Source organism: Carassius auratus, unplaced genomic scaffold (genome assembly GCF_003368295.1).
Source record: "Carassius auratus strain Wakin unplaced genomic scaffold, ASM336829v1 scaf_tig00214691, whole genome shotgun sequence".
Taxonomy (NCBI): Eukaryota; Metazoa; Chordata; class Actinopteri; order Cypriniformes; family Cyprinidae; genus Carassius; species Carassius auratus.
The window spans coordinates 205,310-230,014 of NW_020527768.1; the positions used below are offsets into that span (position 1 = coordinate 205,310).

At 36.5% G+C, this 24,705-nt stretch overlaps 1 protein-coding gene across 1 annotated transcript in view; it reads left to right on the top strand.

Moving 5' to 3' along the window:
* Positions 1-24,477, top strand: part of LOC113092631 (protein FAM184A-like) — a 107,288-nt gene extending 82,811 nt beyond the window's left edge. Inside the window, exons 11-14 of the mRNA XM_026258296.1 lie at positions 176-388; positions 13,724-13,877; positions 15,233-15,360; positions 24,166-24,477. Coding sequence (XP_026114081.1) covers positions 176-388; positions 13,724-13,877; positions 15,233-15,360; positions 24,166-24,477 — 807 coding nt within the window. The remainder of the gene's footprint in view (positions 1-175; positions 389-13,723; positions 13,878-15,232; positions 15,361-24,165) is intronic.
* Positions 24,478-24,705: the final 228 nt, after the last annotated feature.

The following is a 24,705-nucleotide window of genomic DNA, read 5'->3' on the forward strand; positions in this document are numbered from 1 at the left end:
ATTAAACCCTGAATACACAAAATAATGTTTAAATGTTTAATGTTTAAATGTAAAAAATGATTCATTGTTTGTGTTGTACAGTGTTGCTGTTTTTGAAGAGGTCATTCCATTTGCTTACTTTTACCTGCAGAGTTTTTTCATTTATCAACCAGTGTCTCCTGCTTCCTTTGTGCAGATTTCCTTGCTGAAACAGAGCCTGGAGATGCAGCTTTCCCAGTCCCAGCATTCCCTGCAGCAGCTGCAGGCACAGTTCAGTCAGGAGCGAGAGCACCTGGGACAGCAGCTGCAGGAAATGGAGCTGGAGCATCAGCGCAGGGAGCAGCGGCTGCAGGAAGCGCACTGCTGCGCTATGCAGGACATGCAGGAAGCCCGCCAGCACGACCTCAAGGTAACCCTGACAAAACATAATCTCCCACCTGTCTCATGTAGAGAGACCTCTCTGACCTGTATGCACGCTCTTATCTTTTCCTTTCACCTCCTAGCTCTCTTGTTATTTGAGTTTTTATGCCTCTGTGTTCCACATCCAGCTGACACAGAACAGCGTATTCCATTTACGTTCAGTGGATACTCTCCAAAAAGGTGCTAGGTTGACGCGGAGGAGACTTTTTTTTTCTTTTGCACACAAAAAGTATTCTCGTAGCTTCATAAAATTCAGAATCAATTCAATTGACTCATACTCGAGTCAAGAACCGTTTCTGTCAGACGTTTCTGATTCGAGAACCAAGGAGCTGATGATACTGCGCATGCGTGATTCAGTGTGAAGCAGACCGACACACAGAGCGTCTGGACTGAACTGATTCTTTTGGTGATTGATTCTGAACTGATTCTGTGCTAATGTTATGAGTGCGGGTAAACCGAAGGCTTGAATGAAGGGAAATCATCACCAATTACGTCATTACGTAGAGCGCAAAAGAACCGGTGAACCGTTTTCTTCAACTGTTTTATTGAATCGAACTGTCCAGGAAGAGCTGGTTTGCGGAAAAGAACCGAACTTCCCATCTCTCAGAGGGAGTGTCAGCCGCATTAAAAAAGTTAACAGCTCAAGTCATTTGCGGATTAATGCTTATTGGAAATGCGAATCGTTTCAAACGATTCAGTTCGATTTGGTGAACTGGTTCAAGAAGATCCGGTTACATCGAGTGATTCGTTCGCGAACTGGATATCACTAAACTGCAATGTACTCGCTCACAAGAGACACAGAAGAGAAGACAATGCTGAATAAATTCGTAGTTTGGACCAAAATGTATTTTCGATGCTTCAAAAAATTCTAACTGACCCTCTGATGTCACATGGACTACTTTGATGATGTTTTTCTTACCTTTCTGGACATGGACAGTATACTGTGCACACAGTTTCAATGGAGGGACAGAAAGCTCTCGGACTAAATCTAAAATATCTTAAACTGTGTTCCGAAGATGAACAGAGGTATTACGGGTTTGAAACAACATGAGGGTGAGTTATTAATTACATAATTAAATTTTTTTGGGTGAACTATCCCTTTAAATCTTCGTGGCATAGATTAAACAAGGTGTTGGAAACATTCCTCAGAGATTTTGCTCTGTATTGACATGATAGTATCACGCTGCAGATGTGTTGGCTGCACATCCGATGTGAATCTCCCGTCCTACCACATCCCAAAGCTGCTCTATTGGATTGAGATCTGGTGGCTCTGGAAGCCATTTGAGTAAAGTGAACTCATTGTCATGTTCAAGAAACCAGTCTGAGATGATTTGAGCTTTGTGACATGGTGCATTATCCTGCTGGAAGTAGCCATCAGAGGAAGGGTACACTGGATATTTTCTCGGACCATTTTGAATGACTTGTGTTGCTTACATCAGCAAGGGTTAGATTATATTGTTGTAGTTTCTTTGTACAGTCACTGGTCACTGGTGTTTAACATGTTTTATTTGCTCACCAAAACCATTTTTATTTGTATCTGCTGTTTGGCGAGCATCCATTTCCAGTCTTTGTGGATTGTGGCTGAGACTTCATAGCGATTGTCAACAGTCTGACTACATGAGACCACATTCACTCCAACTTCTATTTGCTGTTGAAGCTCTTGCCTTGTACAGAGGCAGCCAAGCAACTGCGGAACGTAATACTTTCAGCCTGTATGTCCACTGGTGAAATTGACCGTTAGCCACCTTTGCCCTCACGCAAGGCCCTCAATGGATTTGGTGTGATGAGGCAGATCTGCCACAGATCCAGCCCTGCCCACAGCACGTCTCTCAGTTCCTTCTCTTCCCCCTGTCCTGGAATAACCTGCCTGCTCTCGGCTCTCCTCTCTGTGGGTTAGTAATGGCTGAGCGCTTGCTGTCAAAGGCTTTAATGTCTGCTTTATCCAGTACCTGGCCCCTGACGACTCCAGCGGAGAGAAACTCTCACTCTGACTGGAAATGATTACCTTGAGCTGGGCTGAAGTGGCTCCACACCGCAGGCCTGGAGATGAAGGCTGCGAGCGGGGATGGCGGGAGGAGACCGCTTGAATAACTGTTGATAAGTTGAGATTGACTCACCAAATGGAGCGTCAGTCAGAATCTCAGGCTTCACTTCACTGTTTTAAGAAGTAGTGGAAGCAGTCGGCCTGCACAGGCTTGTTGTGATGCCACTAAATGGAAAAGGCTTAGGTCAAGAATATTATTTACGTCACGGACACATAATTTAATATGACCTGTTACTGATTTTTTGTTCTTGTAGCTCAACTGGTAGAGCATTGCGTTAGCAAGCAAGCAAGCGCAAGGTTGGGGGTTCCATTCCCCGGGAACACATGATAGGTAAAAATTGATAGCCTGAATGCACTGTAAGTCGCTTTGGATAAAAGCGTCTGCTAAATGCATACATTTAATTTTATTTAAATTTACAATTAGGAAACAGTAACTAAAATTATACATAATCATGAGTTTTCAGCCTTTACAGACCCAGGGACCCATTCATAGACAGACAGACAGACAGACAGACAGACAGACAGACAGACAGACAGACAGAGAAAAAAAATCTGAACAAAACTATAAATAAAATTAACCTAAAAAAAAATATATATTTGCTTTAAAAATGACAATAGCATAATAAATGGAAATTATATGAAAAAAGAAAAAAGAAAAGAAAATATAAAAATAAAAGCTAATTCAAAATAGTACTAAATACTAATAATAAATTATAGCATGTAAATAATACTAAAATAGAACTGATGACATCCAATGGTGGTAAGAGCTGTACGTGTGTGTGTGTGTGTGTGTGTGTGTATTTATCTGTTTGTTTGTTTAAAAAGAAAATTATTATATTATATTTATTATTATACTATAAATGACCAAAGTGTGGTATCTCAAGACATTCACCGTATTCAACGGCTGTGGTCGGAATTCTTGGCCATTTTTTTGCTGGTTAAAATGGGCTCTAAATCACTATTCCAGTGGCTCAGTTTGCTGTTTGTTTCAGCAAACAGCTGTGTAATGGATTTCAGTGCTCCATGTCACAGCTGGTTTCTGGACACATTATGTGTGATGACACCAGCTGACCTCTATTACTGATGTGCCCCACCGTCCAAGACAGGGCCACACCTGGCAGTAGACTATGAGCCTCGGCCACCAGCTGTCAATGGATGGGAATTGGTTTATCTCCCAGTGATGCCACTTGGAAATATACACACAGAGGTTAACTGTTTTTGTTAACCCAGTTTGCCACAGAGACCTGCTGTTTCGTACTCTAATCTAATATCAAACTGCTAACCAGAACCCTTAATCAGAAAGCCTAACCCGATGTTTCATTTATTTATATTGGCTTTTCTGTTTGTAATAGATTTGTATATTTAGCTATGTACTAATTTGTGTTTAAGCTGGTAATTTTTTACCAGCACACTTTTTACATTAACCCATTAATCTTTAAATTATTACATATTTAAAGAAACTGTTAACTATACAATTAAATAGTTAATAAAACATAAAAAAACATTATATGAATTAATTAATTATTAAAACAACTAACTGATTTAGTTAAATTAACTATTATTAAATCACCAAAACAATATATAAATTGTGTTTCATTTCAAAACATTAAAAAAAATTAAATGTTGTGCTAAAATAAAATACAACAGATATCTAAGAATAAATGTACTGATTTATATGTTTTGTTAAATGTTTTTTGTAAACAGTTTTGTATTTCACAATTGATTTATTTAATTTTAGTAGATTGGTGTATTTAATTACACCTGTGAGCTAATAAGATAGAAATGGATGATCCACGTTTTATCAAGTAAAGTTAATGCTTGGAATGCTTGGTTTCATAATAATAATTCTTTAAATTTCCCAGTTATTAGCGAATAATAAATCTGCATGGTTATCTGTTATTAATCTATTATATCTATTTTTCCATCTATATCTGTTCCATCTATTCCATCTATCTGGCGTGTGGACTGTGGTTATAGACAGATGAATAATTAGCATATAATTGGTGCATAGAGCATATAAAAAAATCAGACACAATAGTAATTTGCACATGTTGATGAGTTTCCCTGCAGCACAGGCAGATGCGATAATTGCGGTATATGAGTTTTACCCAGTTGCCATGCCATTAAAATAAGCTTCTTCATGTCCTTGCTTCATTCATGTAATGAGTGGAGATCCAGCAGAAGGCTTTTGAAATCCCATTTAATAGCTTTCTGCTCCAGAGCACCACATCTGAGGTAGACACCAGGAGACGATTTATTGACTTGTGTTTAATTATCATCAGAAGTTCAGTATGATGATATCTCACACCAAGCGCATCACCACAGCTCTCTCTCTCTCTCTCTGCTCACTAATATCTCAAAATTGAGCATTGCTCTTTTGAAGTCAGGCGGAGGAACGCTGCTCTGCTGCTAATGGGCTCAGCAACACTGCGGAGGAGGAAGATGGCGTCAGTCTTACCCCTCGCCGCTCCGTCCTCTGAGATGAAAATGAGCGTGCAATTTCTCCGTCTGATATCCTGCTCCAACAGGCAAAAAGATCCAGCTCAGCTCCCTCCTGTAGTTTTTTGCTGATATCAAGCACCGCTTTTTACCCGGCCGGAAAGAACAGGCCAAAATCCTGCAGCTGCCACAGTAGGTAAAAACACTTGTGTGTGCCCATTCTCGACTGCATGCCGGCCGAGAGCATATGGACCTGATGAGTCACTGTGGCTAAAGGAGAAGAAATCTGAAGAAACTTCGAAATTTGAGAGCTGCCTTTTACTGCCCTCTGTTTGCTCTTTTCAGATGTGGCTCATAGAAGCCAATTTTAGAGATGGAATAAAAAAAAATCATGTAATTGTGATTGGGTTTTTATTTCACAAATTTGGCCTTTTTTTCTTGCAATATTAATTTATATCTCACAATTCAGACTTTTATCTCACAATTCTGAGGGATGTAAGAATTGTAAGATACGAACTCACTACTCTGAATTGCGATAAAGTCACAATATGAACTTGCAGAAAAAAAGCCAGAAAATCACAATTGAGAAAAATGTCAGCATTGTGAGGTACCAATTTACAATTACCTTTTTATTTGTTATTCTGTTGCGAAAAAAAACAAAAACAGAATTGTTAGATTTCTCGCTATTCCGAGTTTATCTTGCAAATCTGAGTTTGTATCTCACAATTCTAACTTTTTCCTCAGGACTGCGAGATATAAACTCAAAATTTGCGGAAAATGTCAGCATTGTGAGATATACATTTGCAATTACCTCTTTATTTGTCATTCCATTGCAGAAAAGAAAAAATCTCTCAATTCTAACTTTTTCCAAAGAATTGCAAGATATAAACTCAGATTTGTGAGGTATGAGCAATAAAATGACAATATCATCTAGGACAAAAAAATAAAAAAATGTAAAAGTTGAGAGAGAAACATCAGTATTAAATAAATTGTATTTAGTTATATGCATTTGTGAATACCTTTTTAATTAGCTATTCCACTGCTGAACCAAACAGACAAACAAACAGAATAACAAGATGTAACCTCACTATTGCAAGAAAGATTTCTTGCTATTCTGAGTTTATACAATGTAAAATGTATATCTCATGATTCTATCCTTTTCCTTCAGAACTCTTGAGTTATGTGATATAAACTTGCATGATGAGATATGTAATTCACAGTTGTGAGTAAAAAGTCTGAATTGTGAGATTGATAGCAACAATTAACTTTTCATTGTTTATCCCATGGTGGAAATTGGCTTCAATATACTCATCCAAACATGTAGCATATAAAATCTATTACTATTTTGAATAATTTGTTTTATTTTTATTTTAAAGCAGTTGCACTGACTTAAGTCTTGTCATACATAGAGTACAGCTATAGTTTGGCAAGTCTAAAAAGAAACCTGTTTTGTGGTTCTTGAGCATTTCCAAAGTTAAGTAGTCCTGTCTCAAAGCATCATAAAACCTGCTGGAATGAAAACAGATAGCTAGTTCCCAGATCTTTTATGAGGGGGTAAACTACATTAAGTGCCTACAAAAGCTAAATAAATCTAGTTTGAGAAGACATGAGAGATGTTTTATATCCTGCCTCACCTGACCATAGAGCAGTGTTGAGGCATTGCAGAGCTCTTATATTGAGTCATAGCCACCTTTCACTGGTATTAATCACACAGTCCCCTAATTATAATCATTTATTATTATTAGTAGTAGTAGTAGTATGTATGTTTCAAAAACACCCCTTAGCATGATACATAATAGTAGTACTGTGCTACATTTAACAGTAAATCATTAATGCAGTGTTATTTTAGAATCATTTTTAGGATCTATTATATTTTTTAATTAGTGTTTTGAATTCACTTTTATTTTTGTTTACATTGTAATAAACTATGTAACTACTTTTTGTAATTGTGCTTTTGCCACCCCCCCCCCCTTTTTTTTCTAAATGGTACAGTTTACATTTTTTTTATTTCAGTTTTAGTTTTATTTCAATTTGTAATTTTAAACTTAACTTAAAGGTAACATTTATAATGGTTTTTTTTTTTCAAAGTTTTGCCTCTAATATTTATTTTATTTTAACTTCAATATAAAATGCCATCAATATAACTGTTATCAATATAAACCTTTGCATTTATAATGGGTTGTTTTCTGTGCTTCAGTGTTTGAGGGGGATTCTCTCATTTATCTGAAAACCGTGTGTTGAATCCTAAAATAACTCACTAATTAATGCACAAGCTTCATTGGCAGGGAAAGAAGCGAAGTGTAATTTTTCCCACTCCAGACTCATTTCCACACAAGGAATGTGACATCATCCTCGTAGCACTTGAGGAGGTGAAAATGGTACTATGAGATTAGAGTGGGAAGAAATGTGTGGAATAAACATCACAACTCTGCATTTGTGTGTGTGTGTGTGTGACTGCTGTAGTCATTCAGATAAAAAAACATCCTTCTGTAGATGTTTTTCTCAAGTGTGTGTGTGTGTTATGCAGCTCAGGCCATGGTTGTCCCTGATAGTTATCTGAATGACAGAAATGAACTGACCTTTTCAGTTTTACCGAGCCATCGGGCTGCAGGAGGAGTCTGCTTACTCTGGAGGAAACATAAACTCTCATAAAACATCTGGAAACTGGATGTTTTCACTCTAGTCTAAGCAGTTTATGCAACTGGACCCAGCTCACAACATTTCTTCTTTGCAATCTCACTTATTCACCACCATCATTTCTTGTCATTTCTTTTTTCTTTTCTATGTATTTTCATGTTTTCACCTGCAGAGTAGCATCCCAAAAGAAAAGTGTGCTGGTAGCAGCCTCATGCTGTTTTTCAGCGTCAGGAACTGAGGGACTCATCAGAGTAAAAGAAAAGCTCAGTGCACCAAAATATTGAGGTAGCTTTAATGAAAACCCAGACCAGGGCATTCAAAAATTCAGATTGGGCAGAGGATTCACATTGCAACAGGACAATGAAACTGAACACACAGCAAAGAGTGGTTTATAGAAAACTCTGTGAATGTCCTTGAGTGGCCCAGCCACAGCCTGGGACTGAACCATAGACTGTATAAAACATGGACGTAGTGTAGTGTCCATTACGTCACCCATTGGTTTCCAAAGACTGTTTTTGAAGGCAAAAGTGGGTGGAGGTGGCCGACACCTTCTTGGCAGCGTGTCACCAAGCATCACTCCCGGATAATCAAAAATGGGCAAAAAGGCGGAGCTGGTTGATGAAACAACACCCACATAGTTTGACGGCAGTGACAGCAGCGACAATCCACCTGTCATTCAAGTGGCCACGCCCATGGCTGTAGCCAGCTATGAGGTCACCGAGGCCCAGACCATTTTTAATGTTCGAAAATAAAGCGAGAGCGCAAGACGCAGACAGATCCAGCTATAAGCGTTTTATGACTTGTTTTTCCACTAAATTTAATACTTTAGAAAGTTAATAAAGTAGGAAGTTGTGGTTTAGGATCAGCGATAACTTAATCTAATTTCCAAAATATTTGAAATAATTTCGGTTTATTTTATTTAATTATAGGTTTTTGTTTATTTTAATAGCAACATCTGGCAACATTTAATCGCCGGCATTAGTCTGGCAGTTATCGAAAAAATGCAAATAGCAGCATTTTTTTGTGATCTGCTATTTACCCTAAGTGCAAATATCTATACAGTATATTCTATTTATACTATGTTAAAATAGCAGGATCTCTGCTATTTATACTACTTACTGCAAATATTGGCAATAATCTGCACCTCAGTATTGTAGTACATTATAAAACAGTATGCAGTAATAACTTATTGAGTCTAATTTAATGGATGCCAAATTATTGGGACAATAAAGCCCTCCCCACCTACCCTTAACTTTTAGATTATTTACTTAATTTTCATTGAAAATAAATGCTTTTCTGATGTGATTTGAAATTTGAAATTGGTGAAAATTTTACGTTTACATGAATAATAAACAACTGATAAAATTATCCACCCCATAAATATAGTACTGACAAACTTTGATGCAATAAATAGGGTATGATTTACCCTAAAACCCTAAAAGAAAGCCTTGCCACCCCTGCTGCCACCCCAGTTGGCAGCAACGAATTAAAGGTTATGGCCAATTTGAAAATTTACGAGCGCGAATCTTTCGTGATTCGTGATCCCGCTCCGAACTCCCGAACTGATTCAAATGATTTGCGATCCCCAAACTGACTCAAATAATTCGCGAACCCGCTTTGAACTCCCGATCTGACTCAAATGATTCGCGAACCCGCTTTGAACTCTCGAATTGATTCAAATGATCCGCAAAGCCACTCCGAACTCTCGAACTGATACAAATGATTCGCGAACCAGCTCCGAACTCCTAAACTGACTCAAATGATTTGCGATCCCGCTCCGAACTCCCAAACTGACTCAAATGATTCGCGATCCCCATAACTGACTCAAATGATTCGCGATCCCGCTACGAACTCCCCAACTGATTCAAATGATTCGCGATCCCCAAACTGACTCAAATGATTCGCGAACCCGCTTTGAACTCCCAGACTGACTCAAATGATTCGCGATCCCCAACTGACCTAAAAGATTCGCGATCGCGCTACGAACTCCCGAACTGATTCAAATGATTCGCGATCCCCATAGCTGACTCAAATGATTCGCCATCCCGTTCCGAACTCCCAAACTGACTCAAATGATTCGCGATCCCGCTACGAACTCCCGAACTGATTCAAATGATTCGCGATCCCCAAACTGACTCAAATGATTCGCGAACCCGCTCCGAACTCCCGAACTGATTCAAATGGTTTGCGATCCCCAAACTTGACTCAAATGATTCGCGAACCCGCTTTGAACTCCCGAACTGACTCAAATGATACGCGATCCCGCTCCGAACTTCCAAACTGACTCAAATGATTCGCGATCCCCATAACTGACTCAAATGATTCGCTATCCCGCTACGAACTCCCGAACTGATTCAAATGATTCGCAATCCCCAAACTGACTCAAATGATTCGCGAATCCGCTTTGAACTCCTGAACTTATTCAAATGATTTGCAATCCCCAAACTCTAAAGAATTTACAAAGTATTATTATACTGTAATATTTTTGTTGTTGTTGTTGTTGTTGTTGCTATAAAAACAGACTTAAGCCATCAATAGCCTTTAAAATGCATTATATAAAAAACATAATGTAGGCAAATACAAAATAAACAATTTATGTACATGTTATTACAAATGCTGATTGCTGCTGTTACACTTAGAGGACAATCAAATCCTTGTTTAGGCTACTGACCAAACATTTCATTCAAATATTCACTTAATCTTTCATTTTTGGCCACCTTTTTGCTATAGATGACACAGGCTTTATAATTTCTTCAACAAAAAATGTGCATATCACAACCCTTACAAAAGTAAATAAAAATAAAATAAAAATAAAATAAAAATAAATGTCGAGAGCTACAATTGTGATTTGTAAATAATACAATTTATTCATTTAGTTTTTTATTTGATTGAAGTTATTTTTTCACCCCTATAGTAGGTTTTTTTTCCATCATCATATTTGCGGAAGGGGGGCACAACAAAAAAATCCTGCTTATGGGAACCCTTAAGGTGTTGTTAAACACATCTCTGAGAATGTGTGCTCTACTACACACACACACACATCCGATGTCTGCCATATGTTGCCGCCCCTCAAAATTTCCTGCCCCCTTCTTGCCACCCCATCAATATTTTTCTAGGTCCGCCCCTGCCCCTGGACCTTACAAATTTTTAAAGCCTAGCTATGGCAATGGCCACGCCCTTAATTATGCAGAAATTTAAGGCGTAATATAATTTAAACGGATGAGTTAAAAAAAAATAAATAATGACCCCCTCGCAGTTGTCAGGAAAGCCAAAATTAGCTATATACCAAATACATTTTTTGTACCAGGTTGTAAACTTTTTTTTTTCCTGCTCTAAAGTTGGGCAATTTAATATGGGGAGTCTATGGCTGCATTTACACTGCAGGTCTTGATGCCCAAATCCGATTTTCTGACTATATCCGATTTTTTTGACGACCTGCTTACATCATCTTTTAAAAGTGTCCCGTATCCAATTTTTGCATTTACACTATACACTGCTGAAACTACCAAACGTAGACATTCTGACCAGGAAAAAGAAATAAAACAGCACAAAATACAATGGATGCAGATGTAAATAAAATTATACAGTAGGGCTGCACGATATTGGGAAAAAATGACATTGCAATATTTTATTTTTCTACCATATATATTGCGATATGAAATCTAATCAAATTTTTTCTTACAAACAAAAATGGGGAGAGCAAATTTACATTCTCAGTTTTAATGATTATGACACCATCGTGTCAATTGATTAATATGATCTCTCTCTCTCTCTGACCTGTCAAAACTTTTTGAGCTGTGCAATTAATCCGCGATTTACATTCGTCAAGGGCCGGGGAGCAGCAAAAAAATAAATAAATAAAAAAAATCAGCAAAACATTGGTCTCGTATGGCGGAGAAAAAAAGGAGAGCCCTTTATTTCTGTAACAACCCTACATTTTTGCCCCATCTCTTAGCCCCAAAGACTGAAAAGACATGAAACCTCGGCATTGCTCCACTGTGTGTATCCTTCGTCCTCCATCACGCCTATAATAAGTCATGTGATCTCAGTTGGCGGTGTCCACCTGAGTTGACGTCACTTTTTAATGACGTACGGCTCGCATTTACTGGGGAATATCCGATTTGTCTGCTTACATGGCACACGCAAATGCACGTATCCGATTCATCCGATCTGAGAACATCGGAATCCATGCGGTTTTTTCCTGCTTACACGTACACCGGTCATATCCGATCTGTGCCACATGAGAGCAAAAAATCAGATTTGGGTCACTTGAACCATGCAGTGTAAATGGGGCCTATGGGATTGACTCCCTGTTGCAGCCAGCCTCTAGCGGCCAGTTAATGAATTGCAGTTTTATTCACTTCCGTGTTGGTTTCAAGAGAGGGAGCGGAAGGTTGCCACTTGGAATTAACCCAATCATATAATTAAGGAGAAACCTGGAAATGTGCGTCTGCCCCCATCCAACCTTACAGAGCTTGTTTTGTTCTGAAACTCCGCATTAAAGTGGCTCAGTTTCCAGGATTGTTCTACCAACTGGTTTGGTGCAGTCCATGTTTACTGAAGCGGTTGGTCTAATTTTCTATTCCCTGTCATTCCCTAACCCACTTCCTCTCACATCCACAACCCACTCTGCTGGATATCACTGACTCCAAAGTGTCTTTCAGTGGAGGCAGGTGCCCTGCATTACCCCTCATTATGTCAGTGTATCTCCAGCGCTCAAACAGCTCCATTCTCTTAATCTAATTCAGGGTGCTGTAATTTGCGTTCCTTTTGCTGGGCGCTAGACCGCAACCATCCAAGATCCTCAACAAGCTTGCGGAGATGCTTAAGTGCCTTCTGATAGAGTAATAATTCCTGTCACTGACAGTTGTTTGAGAAACATGCTACATTTACACCTGTGTTCCTGGCTAAGTGCTGCTTTCTTTTGATGCCTGTTTTGCATATTTTTGGCAAGTGCACCTGTTGGAATTCTTATTCACCTTGTTGAAAAGACCTGCTTCGACTAGTATGAATTTCATGCTGGTCTTTATTTTATTTTTATTTTTATTTATTTAGTTTAGTTCTGGTCTAGCCATCCATTTCACCAAACGAGCGCAGGTTAGGTCAATATTGTAAATTTTATGAAATTTGGCATTGCTTGAGCAATTTGGTCTCGCTGTTTAAGCAAACAGGTTTTTGATGATTAAACCGGTCGGTTTTTATGGTTTAAGTTTGAGCAAGCCTGTTTCTGTGGTTTAGCAACCAGATGTTTGGTTTGTTTGTTTTTTTTTTTTTTTTGTTTTTTTTTGTTTACTAAAAGCCCTTTCTGTTGTTGAGCAAACGGGTGAAGGAATTGTAGTTTAACTTATCAAGTTTAAAGTGTTAAATAAGTAAATGAACCATTCTAAAGAACTGCTCCAAATTCAGAGCTGTAAATGCTGGGGGGATATCAAAAGTACACATTTCTAGTAATTGTGCAGTTAATTCTTATATTCAAATGACAAAGAAAATATAAAATATTTAAACAATAAATGTTGATTTTGTATATATTAAACCTACTTATGTTTTAAATATTGTTGTGGGTTTCAATAGATAATAGAAGGATCTTAGTAAAAATCTGAATGGTTTTTATTTTTTTATTTTTCTGTTAGCTAACATATTTAACAAAAATGTAACGTCTTCCACTCTTTATGATCTCACACAGCTTCTTTTGTTACTGGTTTTGTTGTTTTTCCAAGTGATGTTTTTGTCTTTTGACTTTTGAGCATCTAGTCCTCTATCCAGGTTTATGCTTACCATATACATTTAAGTTTTTATTTTTATTTTTTTATTTTTTTTTGCCCATTTTACTGCAAGCAGTAGCAAACAGTTTTGTACAATGGCCCTGAAAGGCAAAGTAAAACATTTCTGAAGTTTCTCCTTGAGTCAAGTTCTTACATAATTTATTTTTCTGTTGTGTATAGCAGCAAAAATAGGTAAGAAAAAATGTCAATGATTTTTTCTTTTCTTTTCTTAGATTTTTCTTCCTCCACCCCCCACACATGCAAGATGTCCTGGAAGTGCAATTAATTATTTTTTTCCTCCTATTATAACTGGAGCGAGTGATATGAGATACATGAAAGAAGCATCAGTATACTTTCATAAATCTAATATACTGTTTATGTAGATTATACATATGTCTACTCTAATGAGCTGGTGTGTGTGTGTGTGTGTGTCTGTGTGTAGGAGCTTGAGGAGCGTCTACGGCAGCAGCACCACATGGAGCTTCAGACTCTGCGAGAGGCTCACAGACAGAACATCGAGACTCTGAAACAGCAGTCAGAACAAGAGCTGCAGACCCTCCGCTTCGAACTGGAGGATGAGGGCAAGGCCATGCTGGGTAAAACAGACACACATTCATTCACAGACCCTTCAGAGCCTGTTATTATTTACTCTAGCTCAAATGAAGTCTTTAGGACTGAATGTCTGCAATGTCATCCGTCCTTTTGTGCGTGGTGAAATCAGATCCATTTGCTGAGTCAATATAGTCAATATCTGTAATATCTATATTTGTTTCCATAGTAATGGATTATGTGGCAGCAAAAGAGAATGCATGATGAAGAGGACAAACATTTCGCCAGTGCCTAAAGAAACCTGTTTAGACTTAAATGCATTTCCAAAGGTCATTTTAATATGATATCTATATATAATCAGGTTAGATCAATGTGTTAGCTTGATAAAAAACTGAATTCAAGTTTTTTTTCTTTCTTTTTTATATATTATTATTATTATTATTATTATTGTTTATTTCTTAAAAGAGTGTACTTGGTTCTCATAAAGTACATAACATTTTCCTTTACTTAATAAAAAGAGATTATTCTACAAAAAATAAACCACAACATTGGATGTTTTTTTTTACTTCATTATTTTAATGACATTTTATTTTATTTTTACTGATATGACCAAACAAGCATCTATATATAAGTCCAATATTTCAAGAAATTAACAGTATTTTCTCTCTCTCTGTGTGTGTGTGTGTGTGTGTGTCAGTCTCAACTGGAGAATCTAGAAATATGATGTGGCTCAACACTGCATGATTACCAAAGTTCAAATTAAAATTCAATTTATTCCATTTTATTAAAATATTATTAAAGTTGAACGGTGATGCTCCAATTTATGCCCATCATAGATTGCATGCATATATCTGGATATATCTAATGACTTGGTTTCATGGAGCTGGGGAAAAATAAAACTAAAATAAGAAGAATAGTAATAAATAATTTACATTTTGCATCATTTTATTTTGTTGAATGGCTTATTGACTGCAAGTAAAGAGACAATTGGAAATAAAATAATTTCATTATTCGTCCTGTGCCATGTTAATAATTTAGAATTTTGTTGGTGGTATTAATAAATGTTAATAAATGTACTTATACACCAAGCAGCATTGGAACTAGATGTTGAATGTAAAACCTCAGAGTCCTGAAGCGAAACCAGCGGAGTTCTACAGCTCTAATTATAGCTCAATCTCATTGAAATAATGTATAATTGGAAGAAAGTGGAAAGGAGCATAATGAGGGAGCACTGACAGGAAATTGCAGGTGGAGGAACGAGTGTCACTTCCATTTCCAGCTGTGACGTTAATGCTTTGGGGAGGAACGGAGATGGATGATTTTTAATTCAGCTCCAGACAGCAGATCATCTCCCTGGAATAGTCCTGTTTTTCATTCCCTGTGTCTCTCCTTCTCCTCTCAGCATCCCTGCGTTCAGAGCTGAACCATCTTCACGCATCAGCCATTGAACATATGCGTCAAACCCATCAACAGGAAACAGCAGCTGCCAAACAGGAACTGGAGAACGCTCTGGAAAAGAGCAGAGTAAAGGTAAACGTCTTCCATAGCGGAGTTATTATATTTCACAAGAAGTGTATTATTGTGGTGTCATCGATTTTAGATTTGCTCATACATGTCTCATACAAAAAGCAGTAATTGGTTTCAATAAAATGCCGTCCTCCTCTCTAATTTGGCCTTTTTTTTTACTAAAGCATACACACTACCATTCAAAAGTTTAGGGTTCAGTAATATTTCTTATAATGTATTTTAAAGAAATCCCTTATGTTCGTAAATGCTGCATTTATAGATTAAAAATACTGTAATATTTTGAAATATTATTACAATTTAAAATTTAACATTTTTCTATTTTAATATATTTTAAATATAATTTATTCCTGTGATGTAAAGCTGAATTTTCAGCATCATTACTCCATTCTTCAGTGTCACAAGATCCTTCCGAAATAATTTAAATATAATGATTTGCTACTCAAGGATCAAGCCTCCTATACAGTCCCATTGTCTCTTAATGGAGACAGAGACTAACAGTAAGTTTATTTAGTGAATGCTTTTCAAAGAAAGGACAAATCAATAACGTTCTGCCAACAGTTGGCTGCTATGAAAAAAAGGACCTCAATAAATCCTCTTGTCATCTGGCTCATGTATAAGACGACAGTTAAACAAGAGAAACACTGAAGGATTGTTTGCCAAGCAACTGAAAGGTTGTACAATTTGAATCTTAAATGCAGACCTTAGGGGAAAATGTGTCTATGTAACACACATTCATACAGAATCAAACTGCAAAGCACTTTTGCGTCTCAGTAATGGCCTGTGATTGAAGTAAAATTGCACTTTCTGTGTAATTGCACTCTGTTTTCAACCTTTTATCTGGATAGTTGTGATACTTTGGTCTTCAGTTCATTAGGTTAGCATGTGTCTCATGTTATACTATATTTTGTGGATGTTTTGAGGATGGAATAGGAATACAGGGTTTCCATTAATATTGGAAAACCTTGATTTTTAAAAAGTAGATTTTGGCAAACTGTCGTCCCCCGGGTGACAATGATCTTCTTTACTTTAGTAGCGGCATATCAATACTAATTAATTCTCAAGCTCCTGGGGCTCAAATCGGTCTTGTGTGAACTTGCCTAATGTCCCATAGGTCAAAGGGCAAATTCAGTGTGATCTTTGCTAAAGAGAGGCTGCGAACTCTCTAAGGAGTTCAACAAATCCTGCACTGCTTGCGTCGGGAAGAAATCTAATTTTGCTAAGCATTTACTAAGCGTTTCTAGCCTCGGTGCATCATACATCACCCAGGAATAACAAATGAGCATACTCGGAAAGCGCAGATGCATGAATTTTGGGTCAGACTGTGAATATTTGTGTCTTGTGAGATTAGAATTGTTTCATGTGCGTCTACAATCAAACTGCGCTTCTGTCTCGAGGACACGGTTGACTTTGTTGTGTTCAGTTTTCTGTAATGCCCTCACGTACTCTCAGTAACATCCCTTACATCATAAGGCTGGAAAAAAGTGTTTCACCTTCCCCCAAGACTCTTGCCGATCCCGCTAGTTATGACAGCACAGACAGATGTGTCATGAAAGAGCCAGGAGAAACATGGCTTTTTGTTTTCTACTTTAAATCACGGTAGCAAAAGGTGTACAACTTGCTTGGTCAGTTAATAAATAAATAAAAAAACACTGGAATTTAAATTATGTAGAAATTAGTTATTTTTTATTTTATTTTATTTTATGCATCCTATTTATGCACCAATTAATTTTAGGCTACAGTTATTTCACTTTCTGTTTTAGTAATTTTAGTGCATAAAATTATAATTTTTTTCATATTTTTGTTATGATTTAATTGGACTATTTTATTTTATTTTATTTTTGCCCCAGTGAATTTAAGGCTGCATACCTACTTAAGGTATGGATGGATGGATGGATGGATGGATAGATGTCATTATATATATATTTATATATATATATATATATATATTATATTATTTTGAGTTTTCATCTAATATTTATATTTTGTTTAAATTACTTACAATTATTTTTAATAGTTACAAATAACAATAGTTGCGTACAACAATAGCAGCACTGCCCTAAACCATTCACCCTCTGCTTTACAGATGTGTTTTTCTATATTTAATTTAGGTCTGGGATGTTTCAGTTTTTCTTTTCTTCCATAAGAAATAGCAGTTCCATTCTGCGTGCTGACAGGTGTTAAAAGCATGTCTGAAGTCAGGAACAGACCCTGGCTGGTATTCTGAGGGGGTTTCCAAGGATCTCTTCCCTCATACTGCATAACACAAATCTCTCTTTCTCTTCTCTCACGCTTTCTCTCCATATTTGTCTTATTGCTATTTTTTCTCAGTGAGATTTCAGTTTTAGTTCAATGAGCTGTGTAAGATTTGCTGACCAAGCCACGTAATGCAAAGAATTGAGTTTTACTTCTAAAGTTATCAGCAGCATCTCCTGGTAGACTCTCATATGAATTATAACTGGCTTGAGAACAGTTTTGTCCCCTGGCTATTAATATTTGAATGGAATAAATCGAATATTACAGGCAGATTCCCTTTTTTATTTTACAGGTTAGCACCAAGGTCATATGGTCTTTATGACAGCTTTATTAATTGTTTTTTCATATGCGTTAAAGGAAAAAACCTGATCATTTTATCCACATGCTCAATAAGTGATTCAACGGGTCTGGTTCCTCAAACGAGTGCCTGCGTTCACAAGACGCACAGTATTTATTAAAGCCCGTTGCTGCTCTGCTGTGCTCCTACATCATGAATCATTAGCGCTATTTTACACGGGTCACCACTTTTTCTGACACCTCTGATTTGCAGTCAGTAATAACCGTGCTTCTCTTTGGCTGGTGAGATGACTGTATGAAGACGAACAGAGAAATCAAGGCTCCTGAGAATATTAGTGCTTTTCTTTGCCACAATAATGGAATGGATTACAATTTTCTCACTTTGTGGATGTTTTCCGCAAATGTTAATGTATCTGATTCTTTGTAGTTTGTGTAATTAATCGAAATTCCATTTAATTAATTTGATTACAACTTTAAAACTTTTAAAAAGTACTCTTGAGCAAGAACTGAATAAAAAAGCACTAAAAAATATTTGGATAAAACCTGTATCCATGATTTAAAAGTAATAAATTAATTAATTAAAAAAGTAAATACGGTATCATAATTGTCATGTGTAAATTTGAGTTTATATGGCATGTTTTAATATCTCAGTTTTACTCTATATCTATAAATATGACTTGGTTCACAAAATTGTTTAAGTCTTTATCTCTCAGTGTGAGTTAATATCTCATGAGCTTTTATCTAATGAAGTGATCATATTTTACAAAATGACCTCTCACAAAGTACCAAAAGATTTCACAGTTATGTTCTCATATTGTGACCTTTTATCTTTTTAAGTGATGATAATATTTTACCAGTATGTCCTTTTTCTTACACTTAATGTTTTTACATACATTGGACTTAACATTCATTGGAATTTTTATCTCTCCAAGTCACTTTAATAGCTCACTGTTTGTCTCTTCTCTTCATCAAGTGATTTAATATCTCACAACATGACCACATTTCTCAAAATATTACTTATCTCAATTATCAAACTTTACTTCTCATAATTATGTCTTTTTTATCTCCCAAAGTGTCTTTTTCTGATAATAGTGACTTTTTATATTATGAATTGATAATAATATTTTACAGCTAGAGCATATATGTTGTAATATGACTTAATGTTTCACATTTATAACTTTATTTCTTAATATGGTATTTTATCTCCCAAAGGGACTAAATATCATACTATTATGTCTCATTTTACTCATAGTTAATTCAACTTTTTGTGATTTTAATATCTCACACTGACTTTATTTCTCAGAACAAGATAGAATATTTTACAATGTGACATTTTCCACAAATGCAACCTAATATTTGACCATTTTGCAATTTTATTTTATTTTTTTGACTTTTTTTTTTTTTTTTGACTTTTTTTGTAATTAAGACTTTGGTAACACTTTATCTTAAGGACCAATTCTCAATATTAAGTAGCTTGCATAATATTGCATGTTGGATGTTTATTAGTATTTATAATAAAGCACATAATAATGCCTAATTTTGCATGTTCTTTTAGATCTCTTAATTGTACCCCATACCTAAACTTAACAGCTCCTTACAAATAATAAGTTGCAAATTAGGATTTTATTGAAGAACTTGTTATAGTTAATATTTAGTGTGTAGTGAGTAGTAATTGGACCCTAAAAAAAGTGTGACCATGAATTTTTATCACTCCAAGTGATTTAATATCTTACAATGTGATTTAAAATCTGCCAGTTGTGACTTTATTTCTCATAATTGTGGTTATTATTTCAGAATTGCATTATATATCTCAAAATGCGACTTCATTTCTAATGCTAATCTTAAGTTTGATTTCAGTTTAAGGTGGGAACAGGTTTCTACATCATATAAAAATGTGTTGGATAACATAAATAACTTTAATCATGTATGTGGTTGAATAACTCTTATCCCTCTAGTGCCACCATGAGCTCATGTTCTCCCGTCTCTCTTCTGTGACCTGTGCAGCTCTCCCTCCATCGACAAGCTTTTGATCAGCAGCTCACTGAAACTGAGCCTCTCTCAGGGGCTTCTGGGTACAATGCCCTGGAGAGCAGAGCTCCACACATGCTCCCAGACACCTGCTAATCAGCCTCCTCTCATCTGTCTGCATGTCTCCTGGCCTGGGCCAACATTAATGATGCTTATATTATCCTACGCATGAAGTACTCCTCCAGGGAGACATTTATAGGTGTCTTGGTCTTTCATGGAAAAGGACGGAAATGTTCATTTCAGCCCTCGCAAATTATACCCTTTCTACTTCAGGCATAAGAGCTGAAAGATTTCAGCACGCTAGATCGAGCGCTGGACTTTTAAATCCGCGTCTCTTCAGGAAAGGACCCCCTGCTGGTGTCAGATGACAGTTCCTGTAGGTCTAGCTCTGTCGTTACAGATGGACGGCTGATGTGACGTTCGCTGAAGGTCTCTCTGTGGAGAGCGGTTTTGATGACCAGGGCTTCAAGAGTTGTTTGACCTAAAGCTTGGGCTGCTGTTGAGTGTGTGTGTGCGTTCTAAGTCTTCAATCAATTATTCAGCTGAATCTGGTTTCATATGCAGTCAGATTATGCAACAATACCCTGCCATTATCCAGGTGTTTCGACCTCAATCCCGTCAAAAGTAGCCGTGCATGAATAAAAGATACAAATCAAAATTTGAGCATTACAGAAGAAAAAGCATATATGTGACCCTGGACCACAAAACCACTTATAACGGTCATTTTTTTTATGAATAGGGATTTATAAAGCTGAATAAATAAGCTTTCCATTGATATATAGTTTATTAGGATAGGACAATATTTGACTGAGATACAACAATTTTAAAGTCTGGAACCTGAGGGTGCTAAAAAATCGAAATATTGAGAAAATATTGGCCTTTAAGGTTGTCCAAATGAAGTTCTTAGCAATGCATATTACTAAGCAAAAATTAAGTTTTGCTATATTTAAGCTAATAATTTTACAAAATATCTACTTGGAACATGATCTTTACTTAATAACCTAATTATTTTTTGCTTAAAAGAAAAAGGAATAATGTATTTTTGGCCGATTGCTACATATATACCTGTGTGACTTATGACTGGTATACTTTATGACTAAAGCAGAAACACATTTTTTGGTAGCCATCTGTGAAAAAAACATTTATGTTCAAAAAGAATTTTCTGTGGCCGACTGCTTAGACTAGTCTCAAGTTAGTCATCTTTTTCTTTTTTCAAGACTGGTTTTATCGTGGAACACACCATAAAAAAACTATCTGTGAAATTTACAGTAAACAACCGGCAGTTGTGGTTGCCAGGTCTTCACTGCAAAAATGTGTTCACAGAATCAACTTAAATTTACAGTTAAAACCTTTATTCCATTAACTGATGTTAATGTGCATATGCCACCCAATTTAAGTGCTTGAATCAGTTTTTATAATGCACTGACAACAACCACTTCAAAAACACAGGTGGTGATGAGAAAGCCACAAAATTAATCCACATTCATCAAAAGTAGCTTTTCCACGAGCTGAGGAGATCAGTACTAATAGATAGAAGGTAAAAAAGTAGAAAAAACTTTGTGCAAAACTGATTAAAAGAAAAAACAACAACTAAAAATACATAGTTATTTAAATGTAAAAGATTGTAAATGTCTTGCAAGAAATTCTGAGAATGTTATTTATTTATTTATTTTTACAGTTTTTCATTTTCACTTTCCAAATTAGTACATTAACAGTATTTTACTGTAAAATTACATGAAAGTTAAGTTAAGTCAATTAAAGATTTACACTGTATACAGTAATGGGCTTTACAGCTAACCATTTAACCAAAGCATTGTTCCAGTCTTTTACCAATAAAATGACAATAAAATTACAGTGCAGCTTAAAAAATATCTCTGTCTGACTACAAATATATAGTCTGACTACAGATATATAGTGAGTGTGGAAGTGAGAAGCAGGCCGCCGTGGTCTGCTGGAGGCACAGTCTTGAGTTGTGTAAATGAAAATGTCACAGGCAGACCCCTGACAGCTCTGCTCCAGCACATTAACATCACCCATACATCCAGTGAACGGTCAGGGAATAAAGACCATTTAGTTTTTCCTCAACACACACCTGAGTCCGAGCACATGAGTGTTACAGTTAAGAGAGACTCGTCATTCATGAGCTTACTGAGATAATGCAACAGCAGGAAGAGCAGATGTTTTCTTCTACAGAAGGCTCAGCTACTGTCTTTTAGGGGCCAGATTGTCCTTATCTTAGCACATGTAACATGTTCAAATGTATTTTTAAAATATAACAAAAAAAGGGCCAATTTCATGATCATGTGCACTTTTCAGACAGTCTTTCAGCCCATACAGAAATGATAATTAAATATGGAAAGGAGTGGCTACTTTATTGCATTTGATTCTATAACTATGCTGTTTTAATACTATGGACTAATGGACTGCTCTAAATAATGACATCATGCAGAGTAGGAGACATGGGCAAAGAAGGAGAAACAGACTGGCATCGATTCAAAGTTTTACTATTTGGACAGTTTTTCTTAGAAGTGAACGTGCTGTTCTTCGTTCTGAAGATGAGCCATCTGGTGTGATTCTGAGTTATTAACAAATGTGCTTTCAGGGATATTCACGGTCGTCTACAATGGCTGCGATATTTTTGCAATTATGCGAGCGTGTATACATTAGAAATAACTTTCACACTGGGGGTATGCACAGATTTGTTTACCAAATACAATTGTTTGCTATTTATTACTTTTTCTGCTGACACTGGCGTCCTTTATCACGTAATTCGTCCTGGAGGAAGCCCCTCTGGGCCACAGGTTTTCTTTGCCACACACACTGAAACCGTTATTGAGCTAATTGTTGTGTGAAATGATATTTACAGACATTTAGAGTTGGATGAGCAGATTGTAATTTGATTAAGCAAGAGCCATTAACTGCATAAAACTGGAAATGGACTCATCCAGGAGGATTTCTGCTTCTTCCTGTGCATGAGGCATTTAAAAGTCAAAGTGTCAGTGGAGTGGAAAATTGCCCATGAGACAAGCGTTGTCTAATGAATCTAACCCAGGCTTTATTGGAGTCTGACGTATACAGTTGTGTATATAATCGGTACAGTAGAGAAAAGCCTATGTGGCAGTTTCATGAATACACTAAACTTTGATGTCCCATTATTTTTTTTATTTTTTTTTTGAGGCATGAAACTGATGTTTGGAGTGAGAACTATTAGATATGTTTTATAAACTGTTATCTAACAGAATATTAACATATCCTGAGATCTTTAATGCATCAGATTTGGTGATGCATTGAAGATTTTATAATGCATCAGATAAAAATTGATTTTTAAACCATTACATTACTTCTTTTTTTTTTTTCTTTTTTTTTTATCTGTGTTCTAAATTATTCATTTTAAAGGGTCAGGCTCTAATTTGTACCCTATTAGGGTATTGTGTGTTTAGATTAAAAGTAAGAAACGTTAGATGCCATATCATGGAAAACATATTCAGATTTCAGTAACATCAGGGTTATTGTTAGTCATTTTGCATGCAGAAAGGTTAGCCAGTGATAATAACAGATGTCATTTGCATTATAAAATCCTTGACAGTAACAAAACAGCCTGTTTAATTCTAAAGGTCAGAGAGGGGGTGGAAAACGTGGAAATAAACTATATGAACACAGACTCATTCTGAAAAAAAAAGTATTTATTTAATACTGATGGGGTTTTCTTGTTATTCAGTGTTTAATTCAATGGCATACATTCCCTCAGTGTTCTGAAATGTTTTTCTGCAAGAGAAGTTTCCTTGCCTCATTTCAAAACCAATTTATTTCTCGTACATGGCCAGAAACATTGTATCTTCTTCTGTCTTTTTAAAAACAATAAGTAACTGAACACTTAAGTTGCTGAAAGTTGTTCCCCGGTAACTTCAGACATGGACTCCAGGCCCATTAGCTCCTGACGTCCCTCAAGAGATGAAACTAGTGCAAAACATTTGTTTATTCATAACTAAACTATTCATTTATATGAAGATGTAGTTTATAAGCAAGACAAACCAGATGGATGTGCCATCAGTGTTTGATCCCAGCAGTGCAATGTGAAAATAGCATCTGTGGGAACTCCATGTGGCTGAATCCAGATGTTTCAGGAAAAGCCTTCACATCACACAACCCACACTCTTACGTAATTCTCAGGTAAGGTCAGGCTGGCATTTGTTGTGACTTCGGTTTACCTTGACTTCTCGTGTGTTGCAGGAATGTGAGCTTCTGAGCCGCATCTCAGATCTGCAAGAGGAGGTCAGTCGCAGGAAGAAGCACATTGCCGATCTGGACCACGAGATCCACACCCTGAACGAGAACATCAGCACTTTGACCAAGGAGCTGGAACTCAAAGGCAAAGAGGTTTTGAAGATCCGTAGCGAGGCCAATCAGCAGATCAGGCGAGTCTTGGATTGGAGATTGTCAAGTTTTCTTGCATTTAGGCAGTGTAACAAAATATTTTTTCCTCATTACCCCAGCTCAAAAAAAGTCCTACTAAAGTCTGCTAACATTACCCGTACGTTATGAAAACGATATTTTTCTGAGTGTTTAAAACACCCTTCTTTTATATGATTTACACAAACATTAAGGGAAAATTAAATATTTCTTTCAATATTCTTAAACAAGTAGTAACATTTGACAAACATTCAGTTTAAATGTTTGAAAAACATTGCATCAAATATGTATAATTTTTTTCTTTTTGTGCTAATATTTGTAGAAAAGACCAGATAGCAAACATTTAATTAATGTTACTGG